This window comes from Colletes gigas, unplaced genomic scaffold (assembly GCF_013123115.1).
Source record: "Colletes gigas isolate AHSC1104 unplaced genomic scaffold, ASM1312311v1 Colletes_gigas_Sc00012, whole genome shotgun sequence".
In the NCBI taxonomy this organism is placed as follows: Eukaryota; Metazoa; Arthropoda; class Insecta; order Hymenoptera; family Colletidae; genus Colletes; species Colletes gigas.
Window position 1 is genome coordinate 421,015 of NW_025106641.1, and position 20,099 is coordinate 441,113.

A 20,099-nucleotide genomic window follows, 5' to 3' on the forward strand; every position below is an offset into this window, starting at 1 on the left:
TAAAAGGAAAATATTATATACGTTGACGTTGCGTGACTCCTTACACGTTATCCCGCAACCGGTTGGATCCTTTGCCACGAGAAAACGTCTTCCTTTTGGATCGATCATTCGCAAACATAGAAATTAAATTTTGCGAGAGCAACGTGTGAACCCAAGACGGGGCAAATAATTGATAAATAAATGGAAAAGAAAGAGTAGAACCTTAAAGATGGTATCGTTCACAGTTGAAGGAATTCTTGTACTCATTGCGAAGAAAATTCATTGATATTGTTACGATAGAATCATTATAATATTATAGCCGAAGGCAGAGGCGTATCTCGGTAAGTAAAACATAAAATATAATTTTATTTAACTATTTCATTCATCACTGACGACTAACACATTTGTTCATTATTGTTCCTATTCGAAGCCACGTTTGCCCAGAAATCTAAGAAAAAACACCCTGGAGTTGCCTGCCACCGATAGACTAATCGTATTAAGAGAAAAGGATCGAAATGGTAGGACGTTTGAGAACTAATTTTCTATCGGAAATTATAAAATTATATAAAATATATAAAATATATAAAATTATTATCTTGCATAAAACACAGTTTTGTTTAACCAGAATTGTCAAATAAGTCGGTGGTTCGGTTTCAGAGATAAAGGAGTTCTGTTTACGAAACTACCTGCAGCAGCTCGGAAAGATCGTCGACCGATACGAGCCAGTAATTATTTGAAAACGAGCATCGGTCCAGTTCTATTAGCTCTATCAGCGATCGCCGATGACAGATAAAGTCGGGCCTCGTCTTTGTGCCGATACTTGCCGGTTCGAGCGCGCAACATTGTCGGATATAGAACCTTCGTCTACCCTCGGGATCGCCTACGATCCTCAAAAAGAGCATCTGGCTCTTCCACGTGACCCGATTTCTTTGTGCCCGATACGTCTCTTGTCTGCCCTATCGCAGAATCATCTACCGACAATTAACAGTGCAAACAGTAACAAAGCAGTCTCTGTACATACTTGCAAAAGCAAACTGGGACCAATACTGTTTGTAAAATTGCAGTTTCTATTAGCGAAGGATTCGTAGACCCTTCAGTTTCTCTTTTGAAAAACAAGACAGTCTTATACATATATTAAAAAAAACGAAGTTTGTTTATTAGAACTGGACTCTCTAAGGGCGATCTACGAGGCTCTATTTTTGTCTGTTATAAAAATTGTGCTACCGACGTGTTTGGCTTTCCGAGATTCGAGGAGGCTGATTTTAGATCTTAAAAAGTATCCAAAGATCCTTTAATCGGCTCCCTGGACCGTCGAACAACACTGTTCTCCCCCCCCTTCGGACGTCTTTTCCTCGATCCGTCAGCCGGGCGGAATAAGAGCAGTCGACGCATGCTCATCGGCCTGTTATAATTTCGGTTCTATTAGCCTCGTAGTGGGACCCATAAGCCCCGAAGGGATTTCAAGAGATCGTAAAGTTAAGCTCGGACCCCACAGAGGTATACATACCACCGTGAGTCTGCTTCCCTCCTGTCTGTGTGAGCGTCGAAATATACGCGATTCTATACATGGAAACTATCAGTGGTACTCAGCAAAAACGGAAAACACATCCTGACGGGCGTTCCACTATATAAAAATAACCACTCGTTCGGTTAACTGGCGATTTGTCGTGTTAAGTTTATCCGGGTGTGAAAACTAGTTGTGTTTTTCTCGGTAATTATTGAAACCAAATACCATTGTGCATAATATTTGTAGTATACTGGCTTGCAGTATACGTTTACCTTAACGGTCGTGTTAAAATTCGAATTTAGAGGAGAGTTTCCACTCGGGACAAGTGTATTTGGAGGATGAAAAGCCGGAATCTGGCCCCGTCGGGTGTCGTTTTCCTTTCTCTGTTGACGCAGTGAGCTAACAAGTAGCCATTGTGTGCCCCGTGTCAAGATGCTACTTGACGGTGCGCTCCTGAACGGACCCTCTTCACAAACGGTTTCGCTCTTTTATGCAGCTCGTCGGATTCAATGTCTATATAGGCCAGTGATACCGCACAAAACACTTTCCACCCTCTTCGATTGCCATTTCGATTCATTTTTAATCCAGGAAAGGACCCGAAGGATTCGATAAACGAGGTGCATTTTTCAGTAAATATTTTGTTCGAGGGAGAACGTTTAAAAATTATTTGACACTGTGTTTTTTAGAACGTTCTGTTGGAAAACTCGTTGGTACGATCGATGTTCCCGCGCAAGAGGACGAGCAGGTGCGTTAGACGGAATAAAATGGCGAAGAAGTTTGGAAAATGCGATCCTTCGAACGCGGTTGGCTGTTCGTAGCGACGCTTTATTGTACCGTGTTACCGAATAAAGCGGATAATAAGTTTGACGGCGTTACAATGCAGTCATTACGCGCCGATAATGACGGCGCATTCAAGCACGAACGACGAAGGTGAATTGCAATGCACCACCGGCCCCCCAACGGCCGCATCTGTCCGCTAACAATAGCTTCGCGTTCCGCCACCCTGCGAATCGTTACGCGGAAATTAATGACGCCCGTTTTCGTCGGCGAACTCTACGTCGAAATTATATTCTTCCGCCGCGGCAAGGAGCGCGCCTGGTTCACGATCGATGCCGTAAAACGGGCAAAAATAATAGATCCGATAATGGATGGAACGCCCAGACGATCCGGCGTACGCGCCAACGAACGTCGGAGAAGATCGTCGAATACATATTTGGAGAAGTCTAGGCACGACAGTTCGAATGTTTTCGCGTCGAGAATTTATTGTAGAATTCGTGATTCGAGCGTAATCTATATATCCAGCGAGTTCAGACGATGGTTTATTTATTCGACGCTCGGTATAATGTAAGCTATTTTGAGCGGGTACAGAAATTGAAATTGAACGTTAGACACATTTGAAATTGCGTTTGAAGTATTTTAATATAGAAATTACAAGCATGGGTTAAAACTAAATATAGATATTTTTGGAATTCGACTTAGATCTTATCTGGTGGCGATGGAAATCGCGTCGATCGGTATCGACATTCCCTCCCCCCCTGCGAGGATCGATCGCGGATCTATAGACACGATCGCGCGCGAGACACGGCTATTTACAGGGCGTATCGACGTAAATTACGAACGCGAGGGGGGCAACGTCGCTCCACGGCGCGCTTAGACGAGCGTCGAGGAGTGAGAGAATGATTTCGAAGGGGGGAATATTTATGGGCAGACCGGCTGAAATTAATTTATGCAGCCGCATAGGCTGCCACGTAATTTATTCGCGGCGCCCGCGACGATCAGTCACTCTCCTCGCTGGCTTTTGTGTGTAAGGAAATCCTTGCCCATTAGAAACGGCCACGAAGAGCCCTCCTCCACCTATACGCGCCCGACCGATCCCTCTTTCTGTTTCTCTTCCTGAGTGCTCGATAGCGGGCCGCGCCGCATACACGCGGCTCGCTGGAGGATCTAGAATCGCTGCGCGTCGAGGATCTATGGATAAACAACCGGGGACACGGTCCTCCGAAACCGGCCGACATCTTAAACGGGTCAATCACCAGCTTCGAACTCGTTTCGTGGACTTTGTTCCACTGTACGCGAGTTTTTAATACAAACATTTGTATTTGGATATACTAAAACTGATTAAGAATGATCCAACAAGCGGAGGACCCCGACTGTCAGTCTTTGACTCGATCAGATTTTGTAAGATGATATTCAAAGGTCTCGAACGTACAAACGACTCTCGATCTGCTGTAATCATTACTAATTTATCATCTTTCTCTTCCAGAAACTCGGTCTTCTTCTAGAAACGTCCGCGTTCTCAGCGTGCGTGCGATACGTTTGTTTACGAGACTGTATCCCCGGATTTGAGTTGCAGTCGAGCACCGGTATGCAGTACCGATAAAGGGATATGTATATTTTGCTACGTCGAACGGTATCGGTTTCTAATGGTAACATTTACACGCGACAGTATCGAATAGACTTGGAATATTTGGTCGGCTACAACGAGGCGTTGATAGAGTTACAATGGCGCGGCCGAAATTATGCGGACCGTAAAGAAAAACGATAACAGACTCGAGCTCGCAGTCATTTGCGTCGAGCAACGTTCACGGAAGTGGGTCAGTTTTTCCTAACAACTTGTCATATTAATTGCTGTACAAACTGCCTTATTTATGGCTTCCAGTTTCATTGATTTTTCCAGCGACCAAATGTGCCTGTTAACGTTCCAATCTTTTTAATACCTCCAAGTTACGCGAGTTCCGTGACCACGAATTTGATTCAAAGTACTCGCTAGTTGCGCTTAGTTGTACCCCTTAAATTACTTTAAGAACATTAGTTAAATGTTGCGTTGCTATATCTGTGGTAGATACCACGCGCCAGATCACCGAAGAGTTTTACTATTTGAGTTTACGACTCCAAAATACCAACGCAACTCTTGGGTCTACATTTAAAATAGTTTTTAGAAGCGTTTAACTTTAATCCTCTTACACGAGACTCCCCCCTTTTAAGGTCGTGACGTCCGCGCCCAATGTCCGTCCGGAAGTATACGAGGCGCTTCGGGAACGAATCACGGCGATTTCGGGAGCACGGGAAAAGACGATCGAGCCGTGGAGGAAAGAAAGAACCGAGGGGAGGAGGTAAGAGTCCAGGAGATCTCTGTCCAGGATCTCCAGTGCACCCGCGTTATGATTTGTGGGGGCCCAGATCCTGATCCTGTCTGCCTGGAAGAGGCACCCACGCTTTCCAGGAACCGCGGTCCCAGCTCGTGTGGACCGACGGAGGAAGAGGAACGGAGGAGGAGACGGGGCCCGGGGATTCACGGGTGGGGATGGTCTTCGAGATCAGCCGACCCGATTGCACCGAGGGTGTAATGGACGGACTAATTTGTGAAATTTAAATTCCGTCCCCGACGTTTTACCGCGAGGCGAGCCGGTGCGCCCGTAGGGCCCCGGGGCTCCGAGGTCGAGATAAATCGCGACCCCCTTCCCGCCTGCGTGGACTTCATAGAATCTACAGGTACGATCCTGGCGCGGATCTTTCTGGAAAATCGTAGGTGGGCAGGTTTCGCGCTACGAACGAGGTAGATTTGCTCGCCAGGCTATTTGTCGGATAGCTTAATTCGGAGCCGACCCCCGGTCCCTTTCTTTCGGGGACCGGGCCCCGGCCGGCAGAGGTGCCTCTGCTTGCACGGGGAAGGTAGTCGATTAGAAAAGGACGAAGCAAATGCCAGCTTAAAAATTGAAAATTTCCCAGAACGGGCCGCGGGGAAGAAAGTGAGCATCGAATAAAACAATGGTCCACTCGCGAACGATAAAAGAAAACGAGGGAAAGGAGGGGGTACGATCAGGAAGGGAAACGAAGGAAGAGAGAAAAAAAAAGCAGACGGCGAGAAAGCAAAAGATGGGAGCATCGGGAGCAAGACGTCGACGGAGTGGCGGATTAGAGGCGGCTTCTCGGTGTATAGCGAGCGGGCCTATTGTCGGGCCACATAATACGGTTATGATTTAGTTTTGGGTCGTCGGGATACGAGCGAACGAATGAACGAACGGGCCGAGGGGGCCTGACGCACTGTGCTGCTTGCGAGAGAGGAGGGGGCAGAGCTGTTGGTGTCGGGTTACAACGAGGCCAGGGCCCCGCCTGGACATCCACACGTCCTCGTATCCGCGGACCCACACGCAGTCGGGCCCTTTAAGCGTGCCCATAACTGCGTGTACGGAGGGCCACGATCACGCGTGTCCCTTCGTGGATCCCCTCCTCCCCCCTTGCTTCCAGTTATCTCTGTACCCTAGTCCGTTTTCTACCGGAGGGACGCTACCTTTTATTGGCTACCTTTTGTACCACGTTTTATTTTTACTCTTTTGTTGCCCACTGACATCCTGCAGACTTGTTTCACCCAGCTGATCTGCTCTCTTCGTACCCCGGGCAATCTTCATAGGAAATAGATTACCTTTTCAAAATATCCTATAACATATATATTTACACTGTATAGATTTTAACGGTTATAGAATCTATACGAGCGTCGACGCAACAACCTCGACTTAGACAAAGTTCAACTTGCAGGTATCTCGTAGGAGCTTTGGCCAGGACTTTTGTAAAATGGATCGAAACGATTACTGTCAAGCCCTGCGAGCAACTTGTCCGTGGTATTTACTCCACGCCGACTGTCGAGAGGAAAACAAGAATTGAAATGTGTTATCCCAGGGGAGGAGAGGATAGAGAAGCGATCGAAAGAAAAGCGAGGCGTGTCGAGATCCAATTATTTACGAGATTCGGTTACGAGAAGCGACGTCACGCGCCGAGTCAGGACGGGAGAGCAGCGCGAGGGGGCCTAGGAGCGTCGACACCACGGAGGAGGGGGAGGATGTAAGGTGACACCTCTGGGACAGGTCTGGCTTCCCGTCAAGAGCCCGTCCGAGATAATCATATTCATAATTCGCGAGTTCGCGGAACGTGCACCCGCGTCGTGCAAGAAAAGGACACTGTGGCAAAAGGTGACAAGGTTATTTTTATTTTTCCCTCGAGGGGTGAGGGAGAGAGGGGGGGGGGGGTGAAAAAACCGACATCAACGACTCGATGCGCGCACCAGCACAGAGAAACACGACGATCGTCGATCTTTCTAATAGAGAAAATTGCAGGTTATGTCTTCCACGCTTTCCCTTTTCGATGCAATCTTCTTGTTTAGACATTTTGCTGTTTCATCGAGCGGGCGAGAACAGATGGTCTACGTTCATAGAAAACGATACTTCCCACAAATGTCTATTTAGTCTAGAATCGCTGGATCGCACCCTTTTGCGATCATGATTTAATCTCTCGAAGCGTAACCTCAAAGTACACTAGAAATGCAGATGTTGGGGTCCAATTGTTTGGGTTTAGTGTTCTTTCAGAAATTACGGTTTGAGAAACCCTGCCTGTACGCAAACTCCTGATCACTCGCGCGTTAATATACAAAAATGTAAATCGCCCTGATTATATCCGGCCGGGTCGTTGTCTTCTCTAAAAAAGCATAAAAGGGTATCGCTTCTCGGAGCGGTCGAGGCCCGATCACGGGACGACGATTCACGGAAAAGGAGCTCTTAAATCGAAATCAACGATCACGTGAAATTGCGCCATTAGGAAATTACATTCGCGGTGTGGAAACGGGGCCGCGCGAAATTGAAATCCGTCGAAAATACGCGGAGTATGTCGGGCTGAAGGGTTTGGGTGGGACCGTGCAGGGGGGCAGAGAAGGGGAAGGGGCGAGGAGGTAGATGCAGATGGGCCGTCAGCCTCTTTTCCACAAGGGCCCGCAATAAATTTAACGGGCCAACGAGGGGGACAGGGCCGGTTCGCAAGCGGCGATAACGATCGAACGAGCGCGTCAGAGAAGTGCTAAGTAACTACCGATGGTATCGAAGATAGAACGCTCGAACGAGTCTCTCTCTTTCTCTCTTTCTCTCGTGTATGGCGTGCGTGCCACGGTACGTCATAGAGGATTTCGTCGCGCTATCGACGTCACCTAAAACTGTCACCGATACGACCGTCCCGGTTGGCAACAATGGGTCCCCGGAGCGGGCTAAACAGCCGGCTCGTGTTCAACGTTTATGAATCGAGTTTCTACGTGCCGATACGCGGGGGAGATAGCGGGGCGGGGGGAAATCGCCCCCGTGTATACAACGCCATGGGACTTGATCTATGCTCGTTGATGACGCGATACGTCAGGGGATTCGTAAACTGTTTCAACGGTTCCTGTCTATCGAGTAAAGTTGAATACACGAGCTTCCAAGAGCTTGGCTGCGTTGCGGGAGTCGTCTGCTCCACCGGGGACGAGTCGCGTGTCGGTATAAGGTTAGGAATTAGTGGAAATGTTGTTCGGAATGGCCAATGAAGTAATTAACACTTTTACGACCGATGACGTAAGTGCGTGGCTTCGCAAGACGAATCTAGGAGACGCTACCATCGCGCCTAAACAAACACCGAAACATCGGAGGCTGTCCAAACGTATCTCCTCGGGTAATATTAATTGCATCGAAGCTGGATCGTGTCCAGACAACCGTGCGTTCAATTAGGTCCTCTGTAGACACGTAAACACGATTCTCTTAATTCCCTATGGTGTCGTTGTGGACGGAATTACGACGGTATCTGCCCCTAATTTCATTCAACCCTCTCGATCGTCCCATAGAAATCCCTCTGCTCGATTCCGATCCACCGGACATATGTCGAAGATCTCGTCCCCTTTTGGCGCAATGACACCATGGAATTTCGTGCAAACGATTGGCCAGCCGGTCGTCCAATGAAACCGCGCGGTCGCGGGGAGAATGTTATGGGAGTTAGGGTCCTGGTTAGAGGGGATCTACGGGCAGACGAGGTTCCTAGGGTGGAATTTATGGGATTACGAGTCGGCAACGCGAATATAACCTCGTTATGATAACTCGTAACCCTCCTCCGTTGTGCGATTACATTGGATTACAAACGCAACTTGGCACCTTCGCGAGTCGTGTAAATCCGAGACGCGTCTATTTTAAGAGACACTTCGGGGTTCGTTCGAACGTTGTATCGAGCACTTCCCACGTGTAATGGTGAAACCATTGTTTCCCTCGGCGTTCCACCCTCTGTCGCAGTGTTTCTCAAACTGTCGCCCGCAGGCATTTAGCAGCTCATGAACTTTTTTTAACGAAATAAAGTAGCACGATGTATATTAACACCAGGAAGAGGGAGAAGCGTTTCTAATGGAACGAAACGATGTAATGAAAGGTGAATATATATGAGTTAAAGTGTCAGGTGAACGAGTACAGAGTCGATCGTTGGTCGCTTGTAACTCTAGACAGAAATTAAGTGGTGCAACGGTCAGCCGCAGCTTCACCGTTGCGAGCGGTGTCGTAGAAAGGACAACTTTGTAACGCGACGACGATGCACGAGATTGCCTGTCGAACTTTGTTGAAATTAAATTCTCGTCGATCCTAATGTCCTCCTGTGTAAATAAACCTGTAAACTATTTGTTATATCCCAATAACGTCGGTATTCTTGATGCAACAAGGGATACGTCTCGATGTATCAGCGTCCAGTCTCGGTTTTGATGAATCTAGCTACAATGTTACCAAGATACCAGCTCGTGCATACCGTTGGATGCAACTTTATACCCGGAAGCTTTCGAGTCCGTGTCAACGTTGTAAAACTGCACGTGCCACGCAAAATGTAAAACACTCGGTATGTTCTACACCCACTGTAAGTCCATGTCATTTCACGATGCGAAGACACGCGATAGATACTTAACGATCTTACATATTTCAGGTCCGGACACAGTCTTGGATTGGAAACATTTGGAACCGTACCTGTTGGAAACCATCGAACTTATCCCTAAATTATTAGATGAAGCTTGTTTGCAACGAATGCTACAGAAGATTTTTATCGTTCTCTTCTCTCGTTGGATCGTTAATTAGAATCCCGAAGAAGAATCACTTTCGCCATGCGTAACGTGCCCCCCCCCCCGCGTAGGAAGCCACGTCGCGGGGCATAAGTACGCGCGAACAACTGGATTCTCCGGTGACACCGGGCACTGGTCCATTCAGAATCCCCGTCACGACGGCTGAAGGACGTTGTTTTCCTACGACAAATTACGCGCGCGTTCACCAGTTTCGACACGAGCCACGGCCAGCCACATCGTGCCGCCCGCATATGCACCCACACACACACACACACAACTCACCCGACCTACCCCACTGAGAATCGTGTTTCAATACGGAAACCGAAAACCATATCATTACGTTGAAGCTCCGTTTCGTCGCTTACGAAACGCGCGCGCGCAACTGGAAAGGTTCTGTCGTTGTGTGGGTGCATGCATGCGTGTGTGTGTGCTGTTTCACAGGTGCGTATTAACGCGAGACGAACGCTGGACGCCGGCGGATCGCACATGTACGACGATGCAACTTCGTAGCCTCTCTCCGACGCTAATTTTCAAACTGTTTGACTCGGTTTGACTGCGCGCGGACCTTCTTCGGGTTTAATCTCTGGTACGGAATGGCAAGTGGAGATTTTTAATGGATATTAAGCAAACATTGTTCATGGAATAGTTTAATTCTTATTGGGAAACCCTATGGTCGGAGAATTAATCGTGTAGACACGTTTAAGCGGTCATACCGTACGAATATATCGCAGTCAAAAGGGTTAAAACGATTCGAAACCTTTGGCGACGCGTGTGAAGCAATTCAGTCTCGAGCCTATTGCTATGCAGACCACTGAAATCGTACTCCGCGCGGTTCCGCCCTCCCCTCGTCTGTCCTACGGTTTTAAGATCTTTCTCGCGCTGCTTATCGAGCGCAGATTGCTTCTGAAAGCCGCGATTCGCGATCATCGATTGCTCAATGCGATTTCGCGGTATCGACGTGGCCTCGAAAAGATAAATAATAAAAGTAAGACGAGGTTGTAAAATTGAATTAAGAATATAACATGTAACCAAGGTAGACACTGCTTAGAGGCAAAGTGTACTCGATCGCTGCTTTCAAACTCGTCTCGACTATGGTACCCAGTTCGCGGAGACTTTGAGACTTTGGAAACGTCTTGTAGGATAAAAATTGTATGAACGAGGGAGCAAGAACTCCCAATGGCGAGAATTAACGGGCTCGCGGAGGGGTGATCGTCCAAAGTGGGACATCGCCGGTAATGGAAACAGTTCCGAAAGCACGGGGCCCGAGAAACGAGGATCGGGACAATTGGCGAATGCGGGGCAAAATTGTCCACGTTGGTTACATAATGGGCCTCCTCGCCTCGCGCTTCGTCAAATGGTGGGCAGTCCGAGTATTTAGATGAGTTGACTCCAATTGGCGTACGTACCGTGAGAATCCAGTATCTAGCGCGTGGACCGTTGGTGTGAACCGGCCGAGTCGCGAAGAAAAATGGGTGAACTAATCATGCAAATTGGGCACAAAGTTACGTAATCCCGGTCTATCTTCGGCCGTGCCGCCTCTAGAATCCGCCACGTCGGCCGGATGACTGGCGTTTGGCAAAATATTAATCCTACCGCGGAAACCTTCGTGCCGCGTACTGCCAAGTCGGCGATCGCGTTCCCCTGGCATCTAGAATTTCTCGTCATTGTACTTGGACAAGTTCCCTGCGACGGCCTCACTTTCGAATTAGCTTTTGCAGAATGTCGTGCCTTGACAAATTAACGCCGCCGGTGACTGAAACATTTCTGTCGATCGCGGACGACTGACGCAGCCTCTGCGTCTACGGTAGGTCTACTGTATTTCTGTATTTTTGCCAGAACTTTGGACCTTGGGGTCTTATTTGGTCTAGTGGTTTCATAGGATCATCCTATTTGCTAGAATTTCATAACTCGATAAGCAACCACGTTTCTTCTTGGGTCATTTCTGAATAACGTTTGTTTTTTTCTGTTTTTAGGCAACTCAATCTGGACAACGAACCAACGCCAAGACGATGGTATAGGAAGCGTTCGTCGAGGTCCTCGATCGGCGGGGAGTCGGTGGGTCAAGTCGGCGTGGTTCACGGGCAGATTTGAGCGTGGAACGGAAGAGGTTCGGAACGATTATGCAGCACGACACGGTGTGTGCAACGAGGAGGAGTGCAGTGCACGCTGCGAGCAATGTGCGAGGCTTCGCGCGGCCGTCAATTACGATTAATTAGAGCGGAGACTGACAGCGGACGCAGCGACGGCTACTTAATACTTTAACTTGTCCCCAACCCTCCACCCGTTCACTTCCTCCGTCGTCGTCGACGGCCACGAATCGAGCGAGCATGTCGCGTTCGTCGCGAGACCACGCGCATCCCTTTTTTTTCTCTCATCGGTTACGCTGGAACCAGCAATGGGACGTTGAATTTTATTCGATGGTATCCTTTAACTGAACGAGGAAAAAGGAAGTCTTTATTTTTCATTATAGGCACCTGTATAACACCAGAAATAGTGTAAAAAAATAATAGAAACTGGGTACTCTTGCAATATCGGTTGCAACGTCGTTAACTATTTAAATAATTGATCATTGCAATTAGTCGTCGACATTATGAATATCGAGCGTTCGTGCAATATTATACAGGTAAAACAAATCCGTACGATATTGGTATTCGTTACATTGTTAAACAGTTGCAATTAACGAAGATTAATTAATTTAGAACGGTTTCCCATAAACTATCCGTTTCACGGTTTCGAGCTTCCAGTCGTTACGCATGGTACCGACTTCGCATTAATAACAATAATTTTCAACTAGCTACCTACCATCCGTCGGACCACTGTAATTACACCAGCAATTACTAACATTGGCTCGAATGTATACATTATTCGTCAGGAATTCCAATCTGCGATAAATACCGTAGCAACGATTTAATTATAATTATACAGTTGCAAGAAGAATTCGCGAATAAAATGTATTATTATCATCGCCGTTTGGTAGAAGTCTTGGAAGCGGGGAAGAACGCGAACGTCGAATGAGTGTATGAATGATTGCGCTGGTCGTCAGTCTCCTTCGCTAATTGAGCCATTGTCTAGGTCCGGTTAGGCACGTCTAAAAGCGTAATGGCCGTTTCCTAGAGACGCGCCAGCCCGAATACAGAACGAATTAGAATAATTCGTTCCGTCTGGCTGCGTCACTCCTCGGAGACGTCGTTTCCCGCCAGTAGGACGTGTCCTCCCCGTCGCCAAGAATCGGCGGTTCCGCTTTAATTTCGACGCTTAACCTCCATTTCGAATAGAGACGCACGCGGGCGACCCGTATTACATCCGTGATTTTGCAAAATATCGCTTTTATTCCTGGTTTTAATTAAAAACGAGCCACGCGACCGACAACAGTGCTCGATCGTCCCCAGGCGGTTCCTGTTCAAACATAAATATTGTACGGGTTTAGAGAAAAATAAAAAAGATGTATATCGCGCCCATTGCTTCGGAGTTGAATGGGGAAGCCCCCGGGTAATTGTACAATATTTACAAAACGATTCAGTTTTATTTCGAACGCTCTATCGCGAAGCGTACGATATTGTAACTCGTCAATAATTTGTTTTAGAACACCGTTCCTGGAAAAGTCAGGCCCACCACTACTCGAGGGGCTCGAGGAACGGAAACGGGGTCATCCTCTTAATTTCTAATTTCATTACGGTTACTCGATCGGGCCCCCATAATGGGCCCGATGCCCCATAGGCCATCTGGCACGATCTTCGAGGATCTGTATCTACATACCGATCGGGCATAATCGATCAAGATCGATCAACGGAACGACGTCTGGCTGGACGTCGACGGTCCGGGCCTGTTCCGATGGGACCCCTGGTTAATCGTGCCCCGATCGAATTTACATGGCAAATTGCGCGAACAATGCACGGGGATTCGCTCCAGCGAACGCGGCACGCCGCATTTCCGGAAACGCGGCGCGAGTCGGAACGGCGAATTCCAGGGACTGGCTATTTTCTGCAAAGCGATTTACGGTTGTATAATTACAATTAAATACCGATGCATCTTGACACTCGATCAAACGCGATGGTATTTATCGCATAATCTCGTTCACTCGACTGCAAATTAATATGTCCCATATATTCCACAAGTGGAAGATCTATCTATTCCAGGGAAGTGAAAATATTAAAAGCAGAAGGCTGTTCGAACGAAGAGAAAATTCTAACGATGGAAAATTCTGTAATTTAATGGCTCGTACGAGTCACTGCAAAATGGATCAGAGGCTTAAAATGTGATCGAACGCTGCAAGCATCTCGATGTTTTCCCTCGATCATCATTTGGAGAACAGATATAAAGGCGTAACGAAAGTGGGGGAGGGTAGTGTAGCATTTCGTGACCGTAGTCGCTGAATAAGATTCTTTCCAGGGAGAGGCGACGGCAATAATCTTGCGAGCCTCGATAAGGCACACGTTAATTGAAGAATAACATCCGGCAAAGAGCCGGTGGCCGCTAGGCGTGACATCATTGTTTACGACAGAACGAAAATGGAATTAAACGAAGCACAGTCGGCGGTCTGATTTGACGTAAAGGGTTATTTTAGAATGATAGCAATAGCGAGAATTCTTTTCACTGATAATCTTATCGTTGTTGTTCCTTTTTCCCACGGACCCCTTTTCAGAGTCCGTTGGTTCCTCGAAATCGCATTCTTAAATATTAAACCAGGACGAAGACTCTCTTAATTTCAACCCTAACGAATTCGTCTAATTTCCCAAAGGTATTCGAAGATACCATAATTTTCTGTTAGGAGTAATTCGATAGTACCGGTTGATTGAATTATACCGTAATTTCCCTGCAGGGTTTGCTGCAACGAATATTTTGTAAAATTTGCATTTTAACAGGCATGTCGGTCGTTATTTTTATAATGGGCCCACTGGTAGCCTGTCCACCTGTCGCGTTCGATGAAAACGTAATTCTGACTAAATGACGGAACTAATGATTCGACGAAGGAGCACATACGTGTTTGCCGGTAACGTTCGACCGTTTAATTAAAAGATATACATCTGCAGAAAATGAAGTGGAAATAAGCACTTGCATCAACGACATTCAATGTATTTTATAACTTAACTTTATATCGAATTTACTTTCAGATCTCACGGTTAATTGGTACTTACTCGATCCAAAGTCTGAATCGCTGTTTTAAATATCCAGTATCGGTAGCGTTAACATCTTGAACATCCAGGATCAGAATGACCTCCGCGTAAAAGCGTTCTCGTACATTTTGATAGATGGGATTCTATTCTACTGTAACGAAAGGATTCCATTACTTTTATAAACGCTGTATCCTGAACAATCTGAACAAAAACTGTTGGAGAAGTTTCGTGGCAAAAAGATGGTTTTGCAAGTGGCGAGGAACCGCGCGGACAGAAGGGAAGAGCGAAACGAGAATGGAAGGGCTGTATCTGGAACGTCCCAGGGTCATCGAAAAGGGCCCACGTTTTACGATCCTCTCTCGGCCGACAGAAGCCACTAGACGAGGAGTCGAAGGACTGGCGAAAGGAGGAACCGAACGATGATGACGAAAAAGAGGGCAGGAGTAGAGAGGCTCGCTAGAACGAATGGCTCTGCCAAATTAACCATGATTTATGGGGACTGCCGGCCAATATTCCATTCTATTAACATCACATTATCCGTCCGTAAAATTACATGCCAACGACCCCGATTTTCGGGAGCCGGTCCTGGCACAAAGTAATCTTTCCACCGATGCTGGTCGTTCGCGTTACGCGCGATGGCCATTTTGCGTCTGGAACGCGATAAAACGCTTTCTTTTAGCGAGTGAGAAACGACGGCGATTAAATCGCAAGTGGATTCAGACCTTGTCGGTTAAGTTCGAAACACTTTGGTTTCTAACGTTTTTGCAAATAAATGCTCTTCGATATTTAACCCGTATCGTGCGATAACATTTTTCCCCGATATTTAAATGTATCAATTTACGAGCGACAAACATCATCTATCGCGGGGGGATCGATGCTTTTGTTTCGAGCGAAATAAATCGGGTGGAAATTTGTTGCTCGACGAAAGTCAATATTTTCGCCAACCGTGAACAATTTTTCTTTCGGTCCTTTCCATTGTTTTATTAAAAGTTTTCTCTTTTTCCCTCCCAGGCGGATGCTTTTCAAAAAGTTCGAAAGCTACTGATTTACGCCACGGACGCACGAAATCCACGATCCATCGATAACGTAACGTTATCGAATAATCGACCGATCGTTTTTCCACGATGATACGCGTCGGATATTATTTATTGTTGGCGCTCCAATACGTGTTCGATTTACAACCACCGATCACCGACCGCCATTTCGTAGCCTAAAATAGAACCGCCGGTACAATGTTGTGTTCTATTGGTTGACTACATGTTGCAATATTATACGTGCACAGGGCACAAGCATCGAGTTGCAAGCTACAATGGAGCCCGCGCGCGTGTACAATTAATTTTCTCGTATCCATTCTATGCTGGATCTATTCGGGGCATTTTGGTATATTTCTCGACGAACAGTCGGTATCACGTCCGCTTCGCTGACTTCCGGGCGACGAATATTCGATAATAATCGATCGAATTCGATGCAGCTCTATCGACCATGCTTAACTATATTAGTCGATCGAAATGAATCGTTGTTGATAGCTTTGCTTCTCAATAGTTTGTGCCCTGGTACACTGCGTTTCTATATCGGTACTGCAATTTTTCTGTAACAAATGATCGATCGTAAGTCGTTTATCGTTTGGTAGGCCACGATTTTGGGCATCGCCGTTGGGGAGGACGCGTGCACAAAGGGCCACGCACGAGGAAGAAGATTGGGAGTCGTTCGAACGAGACGCGTCGCGTACGAGCGTAGCTCGTGTCCGGTCACCCGTTAAGAAGGAAGCTCGGGACCGATGTCGAAGATAAGACGGGGACGTATCCCCCTCTCCGTGGCATTCCCGGTGCTGTGGAAGGTCCACGAAGTGGTACCGAAGTTCGGGGACCAACGTGGCGGGGCCCTCACGTAATCCACGGATACGTCGCGACGAATTTGTACGTCTGCCCAATGAGCCAGAAGCCACCCTCCATGCCCTCCCTCGCGTTCGTCGTTCCCTTCTGGCCAGGTCCTCTTCCTCCCCCCCCCCCCTCGACCCCCGCCAGAACAGAGGAGAGAAGCCACGAAACCTGGCCCCGTATTCAAAATGGCTACCGTCCGCATCGGTGGGCATCCGATGTAAACTACCAAGCGCCCTTTTCGACGCTGGTCTCCCAAAAATCCCCCCTCACGTACCCCTCCAACCGATCGGCAGTTTTTCAGTTCCTCGACGTGCCACGCTCGTTTTTCGGGGATCAATTGTCCCCGATTAGAAGCGATCTAGAAACCGTCCAAACTCCGAGGAGACGGCGCATCTGGTGGACCCCGATGAAAATGGGTCGATGAGTCGGGTGGCGCGGGATCTTGATTGATACGATGTGGTGTCGATGATCGGGGGAGATCAAAGACCTGGAAAATGTTGCCTTCGTACCCCGGAGGACAGTTTGTGGTTCACTGTTTCGTACGCGATAAGGTAAATATACCTTACACTCTCCTCCTTAAGTCATTGAACGCCACATCATTTTGCTAATAGATAAAGCATCATTTTTCGTTGCATTGTACATTGGCTAAAATTCATTTGTATATTTTCAGTAATCCGAAGAAGGGTCAAGGGAAGACCCTGTTCATCCGCAAAATCGTAGGTACGATTGGTAGCATCGTACCGTCGTCGAACGCGGCGGAAAATCAACGGGTAGGGGGTACCAGGGAGCCACGGTAAAACGAGCGAGAATGGGAGTGACGGAGGGGTGGAGTAGGGGGGGCCGCAGAGAGAGGGAGAGAGAAAGGAGAGCACGGAGCTCGTGTTTCCGGCCGGGTGAACAACAATGCCCGCAGACAAATGAGCATCCCGCCTCCATTGTTCGCTTCATCGGCACGGCGCAGCCTCTCCCCTGGTACCCACCCCGGTTCCGTTTACGCCCCCCTCTCCTCCAGCCGTCATCATAGGCCCACGTTCCCGTTCCCGGCCTCGTCCTCGTCCTCGTCGTCGTACGTCGTCGTCGGCGTCGCCCTCGGAACACCCGGCTGGGGGGTCCCCGATCAACCTGATGCGGGCCAGCACCGATTAAACATCTCTGCTTCGTCGAATCTCCGTCAACGGGACCCCCTCCTTGCCCACCTCCGACCCCCCATTCCGACAGCGCTCTGTGCCACTCTTTTGTCTCTTCACGTGAGTCCTACCCGTCTTCTCCTCTATTTTTACCCTCATTGTCTCCGGTGTGCGCTCGATGAAAGTTAACGTACGTCGATGTCGTTCGGATCGAGCTTGTCGATCCTTCTTCCTTCTTTTTTTTCCCCTTCGATTTGTTTGCATCCCCGTACTCCCGCTCGGCGTGTATACAGTGGCTGCCAAAAGTTTCCGGCCAAACTATCGCTTTAACATATCTCTTCGAATAGACAAAACGTTAACAAGAACTTTTTGCAGCTACTGTGTACATGTATATTTTACTTTTTTTTTTTTTTTTTTTTTTTTAATTCTTGTTTTGCCTCGCATCGCGTTTATTTATTTAACCGAAGCGCGAAGCCAACCCCGCCTCGTTGCATCCGCGTTATGTTACGCGTGTTGCATTTTTTTGTATTCGCACAGCGGGGACACCGTATCGAGGAAGTATCAATTTTTACGTCGGGCATCGTTTTTCAATTTCTTATCAACGTATAATCACTCGATGCCCGCCAAGAACGATCGAATCGTTTTCGATGTACATTTTTGAAAATTATTCCGATCGACGAACTCGTTTCGATCGTTTAAATAAGGTTTCGCAGTGTATATCGTTACACGACCCGTCGGAGGGAAAATTATAACCAAATTTATCGAGGGGATCATCGAGGCATTTTCTGTTTTCCATTGTTGTTCAAATTCCATCGCGATGTTAGTCATATTATACGGTAATTGATATCCAATTGCACAATTTTATTCGATCATTATCGAATTCTTTTTACGGGGTTCACTTTCGATCTATTAACGTATGTATAACGTATATATAACGTATGTATAAATATTTACTACTGTAAGAATATACAATCTTACTATCTTTGCGGGCAACACTGATTGCATCTCGGATGCATACTATTATACATACTTGTCCATTAAGTTTCGATGGTATTTCATGAACGTTTGTCGACCTAATCTTACTAAATTATACGTACGAATTTTTAGAATACGCGGTCAAGTGGCAATAAGGAGGTAACGCGAGAGACTCGGAGGGCCAGATGTCGTGCAAGGATTCAGAATCTTCAGGTTCATTCATGGCTCTTATGGCAGAGCACCTTGCTCGAACCGAACATAGTCGACCTCCTGTACCACAGAAATTCGATACTGTACGGAACTTCAGAACCATGTGTTATATCCCACTCTACAATTTATATATGATTCGTGATTCTTTTTCCCTCTTAATTGGCTTTAACTTGTCGTCAGAGATGGACAACACTGTTACAATCGACAATATTATTTAATTAATAATAATTAAGAATTAGTATAGCAATTGTCCAGTAAACGAAAGATTCCTGTACAAATTGATCGATACGGTTTCCTCGACAATGCAAACATTGAAAATAATGTTTGCTATAAAAGAAATACACACCCATAGTATTTCAATCCGTTTATGTTGACTATTGATAAACAAAAATTTATTTCATTGTGCATTTTACAAACAAAATTACCGATTTACAATATGGAAGATATTTTCCGATCTATTTTGGCGCCATTTTCTGTCTTCTCGTTTAACTTTTCGTCGAAGGTTCTCATATCGTCTAATAGTTCTTCGTACGGTTGCTGCACCGTGTCAGCGAATTCCATGCATCTTTTTAAAACAAATAGACAATAATATTAGATTTTAATTGACTTTGCATTGATTGTACTTACATATTATTGTCATTGGTTTCACAAAGTTTGCACGTTTCAGTCGCAGCAAGAGCTGCTTTATCTAATCCGTGCTCGTGAAAAACTTTTAATTGATCGTGCCACATTGTTCTGATTAATTTTGAAGGTTCTTCAACGGTATCTTCTTCCTGTAATGGTTTCTTATCTACGAAATTGTTAAAAGTAAAATGTATACTTTTAGGGTTTCGTGTGGTTAAACAGACATTAAATATTTTCTTAATTAGTAACCGATAATTTATTTTATCTTTATTTTTATCGATAGTCTATGAATACACGTTAGAAATGCATAATTGAAATATGATTATACCTGGCGGTATTACAAAAGGTTTCAGATGACCCACAGACATACAGAATTTCCAAAATTCTATCACTTTTTGTTTTTGACTAACGCTAATGCGTTGATTAAATGCCAGTTTAATAAAAACCTCATCATTTTGCGACATAACCTTCAAGTATAATACCGCCGATTCTGTTGAATATGACAACGTCACTTCCGTTTTGGAAATATCACTAGACAAACGAACATATGTGAATCGGTCTTCTAGTAACAATCAGCGTTGCAATGATAACTTGGTCGATGATGCAGAATTCTACACGGCGATAAGTATTTACCATATGATACGAGTTCTCTAAGAATTGTTTGAAATTATTTTCTAAACTCGGCTTTTAAAGAATCTGATCAAATTTACTACTTCCTGTTACATTTAACATAAGTTGATTAACAAGCAAGGAATAGGCTATAAATCTTAAGGAATATTTTAGTGTTACGGTATAGGAATAAAATAC

The 20,099-nt window shown here is 46.3% G+C and overlaps 1 protein-coding gene across 1 annotated transcript; it reads right to left on the reverse strand.

Annotated features, from left to right (window-relative positions):
- Nucleotides 1-19,097: 19,097 nt before the first annotated feature.
- Nucleotides 19,098-19,756, reverse strand: LOC122398902. The gene is made up of 3 exons (XM_043399167.1): nucleotides 19,621-19,756; nucleotides 19,296-19,458; nucleotides 19,098-19,233 (listed from the first exon to the last, which is right to left on the reverse strand). Exons 1-3 carry the CDS (start codon nucleotides 19,754-19,756, stop codon nucleotides 19,098-19,100), a joined length of 435 nt encoding a protein of 144 aa, XP_043255102.1.
- Nucleotides 19,757-20,099: the final 343 nt, after the last annotated feature.